The sequence below is a fragment of the Amphimedon queenslandica genome, unplaced genomic scaffold, assembly GCF_000090795.2.
Source record: "Amphimedon queenslandica unplaced genomic scaffold, v1.1 AMPQUscaffold_13456, whole genome shotgun sequence".
Lineage (NCBI taxonomy): Eukaryota > Metazoa > Porifera > Demospongiae > Haplosclerida > Niphatidae > Amphimedon > Amphimedon queenslandica.
In genome coordinates this window covers 91,071-100,843 of record NW_003546308.1, presented here as the reverse complement: position 1 = coordinate 100,843, position 9,773 = coordinate 91,071, and the positions used below count along the sequence as shown (strand labels likewise).

At 38.4% G+C, this 9,773-nt stretch overlaps 3 protein-coding genes and 1 long non-coding RNA gene across 4 annotated transcripts in view; 2 read left to right on the top strand and 2 right to left on the bottom strand.

The window, feature by feature from the left end:
* Window positions 1-689, bottom strand: LOC109581171 (uncharacterized). Its single transcript, XR_002184541.1, has 3 exons — window positions 262-689; window positions 131-212; window positions 1-11 (listed from the first exon to the last, which is right to left on the bottom strand). It is a non-coding gene; the product is annotated as an uncharacterized LOC109581171 (long non-coding RNA).
* Window positions 690-1,335: 646 nt separating this feature from the next.
* Window positions 1,336-2,481, top strand: LOC105312305 (kinesin heavy chain-like). The gene has a single exon (XM_011404849.1). It carries the CDS (start codon window positions 1,336-1,338, stop codon window positions 2,479-2,481), a length of 1,146 nt encoding a protein of 381 aa, XP_011403151.1.
* Window positions 2,482-2,797: 316 nt separating this feature from the next.
* Window positions 2,798-7,117, bottom strand: Myd88 (myeloid differentiation primary response gene 88). Its single transcript, NM_001279295.1, is given in 7 exon segments — window positions 2,798-3,188; window positions 3,390-3,568; window positions 4,554-4,743; window positions 5,163-5,291; window positions 5,763-5,888; window positions 6,351-6,520; window positions 6,896-7,117. Coding segments are annotated over 7 exon segments (1,086 nt in total). The 5' UTR covers window positions 7,009-7,117; the 3' UTR covers window positions 2,798-3,009.
* A 51-nt stretch (window positions 7,118-7,168) lies between these two features.
* The window catches only part of LOC105312304 (filamin-B-like), a 4,372-nt gene continuing 1,767 nt past the window's right edge, over window positions 7,169-9,773 (top strand). Inside the window, exons 1-3 of the mRNA XM_011404848.2 lie at window positions 7,169-7,824; window positions 7,883-7,969; window positions 8,398-9,770. Coding sequence (XP_011403150.1) covers window positions 7,218-7,824; window positions 7,883-7,969; window positions 8,398-9,770 — 2,067 coding nt within the window. The 5' untranslated portion in view covers window positions 7,169-7,217. The remainder of the gene's footprint in view (window positions 7,825-7,882; window positions 7,970-8,397; window positions 9,771-9,773) is intronic.

Below are 9,773 nucleotides of genomic sequence, written 5' to 3'. Positions count from 1 at the left end.
TTTCTAGAGTCCTATGGAGAGAAACACAAGCTCAACATGAGTGTCAGATATCACAAGTACTTGAGACAGGAGTATAGAGTAGTACAGTACTAGAGCGATACAATATGGCGGGAGGTTAGTTGGATCTTACGGGAGGTTTATAGCCAAAGTGGCCGGGTAGACCCGGGAATGGGTAACTGCCTGCAGGACTGCCGGGTGGGTTTAGAACTGTACTAAAAGTAGCTATAAAGTAAATATAAGGGTTTAGGAGTCTATTAGTACCTCAAGCGTGAGGACCCGAGAGCTAGGAGAGCCACTGCGTTGAGGGCAAAGAAGGTTCAGCCATCTTGAAAGTCTAATAATGGTGTGTGTGTTTTTTGGTGTGACTGAGGCAGGAAGGTTAAAAGCAGTGTGGGGCCAGCGTATTTAAGTGACGTCACACGGCTAATTATCGACTTTGAAACGCACCAGTACAGTAAATAACAAAAGGCAATATTAATAACATGGGGTATAAAATTCCATTGGTCAACTATTAACACATGACTTCGTTTTGCTTGCAAACTCCTCACCGGTCCACGCAGCAGCCTTTGGGCCTCTCCCCCGGCTTTCTTGGTCTTTTTCTAGCCCTCCGGTTCATTTTGGAGCCTCTGAAATACCTCGATCAAACGAATTTTATTGAATTCTTGGCAAATTCTTTTGTTCTTCCGCCATGGGTTGGTGGTTGCGGTTTCCGCAAACGCCCACGCGTTAGCTATCTTTGTAGCTCAATTATTAGTGATTGCGTGGGTAGCTCGATGAATATGATTAATAAGCAATATTTGTCATGTGATGTGTTATGATATTACAATCATCTATTTCCTTTAACCTATAAATAGACAAAGAAATGTTGCATTTATAAGCTAAAAGGACAATTCACAAATCTGCAAGTAGTTTTGCCTGCATATTGTACAGAAAAAAATGTAAAAGATCTAGATCTAGTCTATATTTATTATAATTAATTAGCTAATAAAGTAGGGTTGGGGTGTGAATGAAGATTGAAATAAATTTTGCTAAGAGCTAAATCAGTGATGCTGTTATTTTACTTAGTATAATAGTCTTTCTAGAATGCTGCATAGTTTTGTGTATATAGATTGGCTTTTACTTCGCAATACATTTTTAAAATTAATTTCACCAAAAGTTGACCACCATGGCAAAAAACACAAAAAGCCACACCCCATAGACTCGTTTGAATGTTTGGATATTCATTGGAGGTCAATAATAGCCTAGGAAAATCCCTTTGGTTATCCCCTCTACTCTGTATGTAATAATCTCTGTATAAAAGTTTGAATTTAACTACAGCTAAAAATCATTATAATCATGGAGACAGAACACTCTTCAATGGAAAGCTTTGAGGCCGTGGGGGAGAATACAGGAGAAGAAAGTTACACCATTATTGACAGGAACAAGTTAGACAAAGACTTAGAAGATGAGACGGGATCAGACTGGGACTTAGCTCAATCTCTACAGCCAAGCTTAATAAGTATAAAAGATAGTGAAAAGATGAGAAAAAGCAGTCAATCCGAAGATGAAATAGAAAATGAAAAAAGTGACATTTCATCACCTCCATTTTCATTAGTAACTGTACCCCAAGATGGTGGAGAAGCACTCCCTCCAAGTAAAATGGAAACCAAAAGATATGCTTCTTCAAGTTTAGAAAAAACTTCTTATAACAGCATGTCTCAAAGTGTAATGGAAGAGAAAGAGGAGCACATCTCACAGTCACGAGCAAGATCACTTCAAAAGAACAACAAGGACCTTCTTATGCAAAATAAGAAGTTGTCAAGGATGCTGACACAGGAAAAGCAAAAATTAGAAGAGCTTTTAAGAAGCAAAGATAAAGAGATTGCAGTCCTTGTCACAAAACTTTGTGAGCTACAAGATACAAATGACAGCTTGAATGATAACCTTGAAGTCTTGAATACGGAGGTCCGGAATCTAAAAATTGCACTACAAGTGAAAGCAGAAGCTCTTGCAGCTCGCACTGAAGAAGTTGAGTATCTTAACAATGAGAATGAGAGGATGAAAAGGAACCTAGATGAGTACCTTAGAGATATAGAAAAGCTAAAAGAGGAAATAATGAAAAATAAAAGGAGAGAAAATCTAAGAGAGGCATCATCTACAGCAACATCAAGCAGCAGGTCAAGTGAACAGCACTCAAGGAAGCCAAGAGAGCATCATCACCATTCATCCTCTTCTAGTCAGAGGAGAGAACGATCAAGGGATCAACCCCAGGGTGAAGACCATAGCAGGGAGCTAGCAAGGCAGCGTGGGAGTGGTGCAATTAGAGACAGCAGACCTGAGAGGCTTGATGAGCCAAACATTTCATCAAGAGCATATGAAAGTCTAAAAAAAGCATCAGCAATCAGTGTATGTCCTGTATGTGGTGAGGAGAGACCTTATGAGAAAGCAATGGATATGACTAATCATGTTGAAGAATGTCTAAGGAAAAAAGGATACGCATAAGAGTCTAAAAAAAAGGCTCCGGTGTGGCTCAATATTAATAATAGTTTATGCTGCATGATGTGTTTAAGTTTTAGTGAAACTGTAAATTTTATTGTTACAATAACAGTAGTAAAAATACCTAAACGGCAATGGCAAGGAACTATACATCTAAAACTAGTCAGCCATTGACAGGCGAGATTTGCATTACATCAATTGTATGTAACACATTAGCTAATCACAGGCAATAGTCAGCCTTCAGAGGAATGACTTACAAGGAGAGAGAAGCATAACAAGCTGATGACAGTGAACAAGTCAGCATGATATCAACATTACAACATATTAGGGAAGTTTGTTAATTGTCAAAGTCATGACATGCTGTATCATCACAATCCACATAAAAGGTATTAGTACAGCACAACACACACACACACACATACAAACTGAAAAATAAGAGACAACATTCGTTAAAAATTAAGTTTAGAATTGGAGAATATTAGAAATTAGAAAATAAGAATTTAATCCATTGGCACACAATCAGAAGGAACTGTACTAAGTGTGCCCGGGCTGCTGGTGTCTCACAGATTTGTAGAGTCTGTCCCAAAAATATTTCTCACATTGTCTGTGGTCGTCCTTATATCGAGAAAAGTCGAGATAGAAGAGGTGAGACATGAAATCAGGCACTTCACACTTTCTGTACACAATAGGAATGAGAGTATGTCTCTTTGGATCTGTGTGTGTAACAAGAGAAGGAAAGAGAGAGGAAGTGAGAGTAAGGGAATTATCATCAAGTTACTTATGAAAAGGAATAGAAAGAATGTCAGGCTTCAATTAAATGTTTACAGTAGACAATAATGAATACAAACAGTTTACATAACTTAATATCAACAGTAAGTAGACACACCCACAATGACAGACCACGCCCAAATCACCTGGATTCTTATGGTGTGCAAGACGAGCTTCATAATTACACCAAGAGCACTGGTTATAGTCGGGTGATAGGATTATGATAGTTTTGCGACATCCTCTTTTTATTTTATCAGCTACCTCATCAATGAAGGACTGACCGGGCATCAAACCTTCAGATGCAATGTATACACTGATACCAGCTCTAATGTAAGAGAGAGATTAGGGTAAGGGTGTTAATAGCTAGGCATGGGCTCAACTAAAATAGAATAATTAAGAATCGACTGACAATGAGTCCGATAGTGATAAAAGTTTATAGCTTAGCTCATTATAATTCTAGACATACTTTGTCACTTTGAACTATGATGTAAAGTAAACATTAAAGTGCTTCATCATCACTATAACAATTGATGCATATACATGATGCAGTGCTGCTGTTTATGTTAATAATGGAAAATTTAAAAATTCATGAAAAGCTCAACTCTATATGTATGTTTCTATGTAACATAAGTACATTTTAAAAATTTGTAAAAAATTCGTAAAAAATCCAATTTTGATCGGAATCAGCTCAAACTTGCTACACAACATAAGTACATGTATATGCATCAGAAAACATTATAAAATTAAAGAATTCTCACCTAGTCATTTTTGGTGAAATTTGGCCAGTGACCCTGTACAGGGACTTGGGCCCGATTTTTGAGTAACTTAAAAAAATTCATAAAAAATTCAATTTTGATCGGAATTAGCTCAAACTTGCTACACAACATAAGTACATGTATATGCATCAGAAAATATCATAAAATTAAAGAATTCTCACCTAGTCATTTTTGGCGAAATTTGGCCAGTGACCATGTACTATAGTACAGGGACTTTGGCCCGATTTTTGAGTAACTTAAAAAAATTCATAAAAAATCCAATTTTGATCGGAATCAGCTCAAACTTGCTACACAACATAAGTACATTTATATGCATCAGTAGGAATTATAAAAGTGAAGAATTCTCTCTTTTCATTTTTCACAAAATTTGGCCAATGACCGCACAGGGACTTTGGCACAATTTTTGAGCAACATTAGAAAATTTGTAAAAAATTCAATTTTAATCGGAATCAGCTAAAACTTTCTATGCAACATAAGTACATGTATATCTCTACTGGAGGAAGCCCTGGGTATAGTTTCACTAGTTATTAGTACCTATTTATTAATCTTAGTCTCATTTCATCAGCAAACTCAGCATCTGCAGGAGCAAACGACAAGAAAATATCAAAATCGGATCCGTCAATCAATAAACTACGATCAAGATCAGAAAGAGACCTGTCCCTTATCATGACTTCAATACCACCACCATCATCACCAATGCCTTCCTTTTTATTGTAATCGCCATCTAAGAACGATAATAAAGAATAGAAATTAGAAAGAACAAAGAGCAATAAAGAGAATTTTAAAAAAGAATTATAAAAGATGAAATTCAACCTCCAAAAAATAAAGTTACTGTACTTAAGACCTTTCTACACCAGCACTTCTAATGCACATTGAACTGGTTTGGAACCAGTTCCAGTCATTCCACACCTGATGCAGCATTGACTTCAATGCGCATTAAGCCAAACCACCTCCATATGTGGTTTCAATGCACATTCAATAGATAACCAATGGCAGCTGGATCAGAAATACTATCAAAATATACATGATCCTGATGATAGTGTGGAATCACTTGATGCAAATAAGCATTGATGAGCCAACTTCTGGAACTGGTTCAAGTGTAGAAAGGCCTAAAGTTTCTATGATTGGTTGTGATTGATTTACTTTGATGATCAAGAGAGAGAGAAGAGAGTTGTTTCTGTACATGTTCACAATCACTGCTATTGGTGCTAGCACTGCCATTCCGATGTTGTAGGTTAACTGGGTCTACGTAAGGCTTGAGTGAGGGAACACCTAAAAATAAAGAAAAATAAGTCAGTAAACTTCAATATAGTAATAGAAATGACATAGTAGTAATAATAAAACTACAAAAATGTGAGAGAGGATGTGCTTACATGTATAATATTGCATCAGCAAAAAGTAGAGGGCAGAGTTTAATATAACAAAACTAACACGTACCCCAGTAACCTCACGCACACACACACACTCACACATGCACAAAGGTCAATAGACAAACACAGATAAGCATATATACATGTAATTTAGTGACCTTTATGTTTAACGTTCTTGCAATGGTATGTACATGTATATTAACGTCTATTAATTTTAATACTTCTAAGGTAACCAATTGCACATTGACGATCATATTTATGTCCAGTAACTTTCAACGAAATTAGGGCAATCGTAAAATAGCTAAAATTAATGGATAGCAATTATTATTGGGTTTACAGCACATATTCCAGAGAATAGGAGTGATATTCTTACAATGTCTTCCAGCCGGAGCTACCATTGTACTACTTCTCTCCACAGGATCACTTGAAAATGAAGAACAGGAATTGGGTTTAAGTGGAGACAAAGGAGACCTTGGAGGAGGCCTATCATGAATAGATTCTATAGGAGAGACAAAAGAAGGAAAATCTTAATAGACGTGTTCAAGCGTATAAATTAAATCATAGATACTATATATATGATTAAATACCTTAGGGTGGGTATTAATTGCAACACTTAATTTTAGCGTTTTTAGCGAGTGTACTTCAAATCGCTAATTCAACCATTCGCTAATAATAGTTATTATGTACTTGTGTAAACAAGTACACAAGATAGGCAAGATCTGTAACAAGATAACAGTAAATAGGGTGGTCCTGTTAAGTGTTCTGCTCTTAAATGTATAGATTGGGCTTCTTGAGAAGTGTTATGCTATTGAATGGGGGTTTTACCATTGATTTTCTTCCTATTTTCGCTAATATTACATTTCGCTAAATCAGGGTCCCCTTAAAAACGCTAAAATTTAAGAGCGCAATTAATACCTACCCTAAGGTACATCACAGTATCCCTCCACATAATACTCCTTACCCTTGACTTGCTGTAGTACTTGCAGTGCAGATACATTCTCTAATTCCTCCATCATTACTATTAGAGACTCAAGTGTAGCCCCATTACCTTCACGTAACTCCCATTCCTCCAGTAGCGACATCGTGGGAGAATTCTTAGCACGTAACAGCATTACCATCTCATATGTGAAACTATCAAGTGAGAGAGAGAGAAAGAGAGAGAGAGAGAGAGAAGGTAATAGAGGAGGAGATGACATACACTGTACATGTAGGGAGAAGGAGGAATGGTACCCAAACCACAAGTTATTTTTTCCAAAATACAAACTGAAACTCATCACAAAGAGATTATATTACAAAGACATTAAAATACATTACAAATACACAAGGCCAGGACTTCCCATAAGGTGCAATACAAAACAAATACACTTTGCATTTAGTGAATAATAATTTCTTTTAAAAATAATCATAATATTTACCCTTTAAATAAATAATCAAAAATTACGATTAATGCATTTCACCCCAAAAATAAAATAAAAAACACTCAAGACATATACATTACACACTCACCCCATTAGTTCCACCAGGGTCCTCCAATCGGAGCCCAGAACATTCTCCTGGTCTAAGACCTGAGCCAGTTTGTGTCTGGCACGAAACGACAACTGCTGAGAAAGCACACTCATACTAACAAATAGTCCTCAACACTGAGTATAACAACAAAACAAGTAGTAGAGTTTTGCTTTCACAAGGAAAAGGACCCTGTATCAGTGTAGGATCAGTTGGGTCTGAGATCACAGCATGTGTGGGCGTGGCAAACTTGTTTTTGACCACGCCTACCCCCAACTGCAAGTTCCAGCTCCACCCAAAACAAAACTGAAAAGTTGAACTCATCATGGAAGAGGCGATGGCAAGCACAGGCTCTGAAGAGCTACTGAGCGAGATTCCTTCCAGCGTAGGACTGGAGAGGATAGACGAGGACGAGATGGAGGACTCCCCTAGACCCAGTATAGCTGGAAGAACAAAAAGGAGACTACTAGCAGAGGCAGAAGGAGGAGGATTAGCAGACTCACCACTGCTGGGATACGTTATGAGTGCTCATAAAAGCTCTCCCAGGCAAGGAGGAGGAGGAAGGTACCCAGGTAAAAAGCTAACAAAGACACCAAGCATTGGGTACATAGATGCCGGAGCAGAGGAGCTTGGAGCAGTCCCTATGAGAGGGAAGCATCGTCACGACTGGCTCAAGGTTCAAGCAAACACATTCACCAATTGGGTCAACGACAGGCTGAGTGGGTCCCGCTCGAACTACAGTGGAGCACTCGTTCACGACCTCAAGACCGACTTTCAAGATGGCATCCTCATCATAAAATTGCTGGAAGCTCTTACAGGGAAGAAGATACAAGGTGTAGTCCGTGATCCTATATTCACAGCTCAGAAAATATCCAATTTGGACCAATCGTTTGCGTTCATGCAAGAAGAGGGAGTTTACTTCACAGCAATAGGTATTGTAAAACTGTACATTTACTTGTATAGACATTTATGTTATTTTTTCTCTTACAGGGAGTCAGAATATATATGAAGGTAACCTAAAATTGATCATGGGTTTAATCTGGACGCTTATACAGCATTATCAGATTATGAGAAGAAGTAAGTAAAATGATCCCCATGCATACTATAGTATGTGATATGTTCCTTGAAAATGATTAAATCTTTATCAAGCTTAAGGGCACATGCATAACAAACTATTGCATTTGCATGTTTACTAGAACAAAATGACATTCATGAGTTGAAAGTACCAAAAGAACATCAGAAGCCTATACTATTGCTAATGCTAGTAGCATGATTCATAATGCTGTCAATGCAAACTTGAAACAAGCTAGTTCCAAAATGAATACCATGACCTCTTATGCTTCAATTGTTACGTATAGCACAAGGTCCTGCTTTAATATCATTCACAGAAATATTTTCAGTAAACAAAAATTAAAAATAATATTTTAATACATGAATTATATGCATGAGAATGCCTTGATATCTGTCACTAAAATCCTATTTTAATCTTGTCACACCTTCTGTAGATACCAAAGTCTCAGCAAAAGAGCTCATGTTGAATTGGATGCAATCTCTTCTTCCAAACTCAAAAATTAGCAATTTCTCCTCAAACTGGAGAGACGGGAGAGCTCTCCTCTCTCTCATTCACGAGATCAAACCAGAGAAAGCACCTCCAGTCTCAAGTCTTGATCCTCGTAAAAACCTCAGCAACTGCACCCTTGCCATTCGAACGGCTAAAATCTACCTCAAAGTCCCTCCGATTATATCACCAGAAGATCTCGTGAGTGGAGAGATTGACGAGCTGAGCATGATGACGTACATCTCATACTTTGTAAAACCAGCCTCCAAAGCAGTTCTGAAGTGGGTCAATGAAGTACTGCCACAGATGAAAATCACTAACCTCACGACGGACTGGAACAATGGGATAGCACTCGCCGGGCTTTTGAACAACCTCTTCCCTGGTCTCTTTCCAAAATGGAAGTCCCTCTCGCCTGAAAAGGGAGAAGAGAATATCCAGAGAGTGTTTGACATAGCTAAAGCGAAGTGTGGGATTGAGCCTAACCTTAGTGCTAGAGAGATGACGGATCCTTCCATTGAGGAGCTTCACATGATGACATACATCCTAAGAATGAGGTCCTCAAACCTGCTCAGTCTGCCAGAGCACATTGATATATCTGGGCTCGGAATAAAAGAGGCCAAACTTGGACGACAGACACATTTCTTCATCAACACAACTCAGGCTGGCTCAGGGGATACTTTTGTCAGTGCTTTTTATGAGGACGAGACTGGGCTTAAATTCTCACAGGTGGAGAAAAGGCCGGGAATATTGAAAGTAATATACACGCCAGAGAAATCCGGCAAACTTCATTTCAACATCCTCTGGTCTGGGGTTCCAGTTCCAGGCAGTCCGTTCCTTGTATCAGTCTCGGATACAAATGCTGTGAGAGTATTGGAGAGAGAGGATATTGATACAACAATTCATGTACAGTCACCAGTTGTGATAAAAGTTGATGCAACCGCAATGGAGCATGGATCATTGACAGCACGTCTCATGTACACCGACTCTCCTCCTCTTATTCCTGAGGTGACCTCTGACAGTCGGATATACACTGTACAGTTCGTTCCAGTGACTGTTGGTATGCCCACACTCCGTTTCTATTGGGACAAGGAAGAATTAAAAAACTGCTCAATAGAATTTACAATATTGGACACCAGGCAGTATCACATTTCACACTTACCAAAGAAGAGTCAGTACTACACGTTTGACCCGATTCGCTTTGTTGTCGAATCGAGAGAAGGCCTTCCGCTCCATCCACTCAAAATGGTTGCCATTTGCGATGAGATTCACATCCCCTTCAAGTTCAACAGCATAAAAGGAACATCAGGCGAGGCCATGTTTGTC

Bases quoted from the DNA above. Each gene is read 5' to 3' on its own strand.
- LOC105312305 (XM_011404849.1), top strand. From the start codon at position 1,336: ATGGAGACAGAACACTCTTCAATGGAAAGCTTTGAGGCCGTGGGGGAG.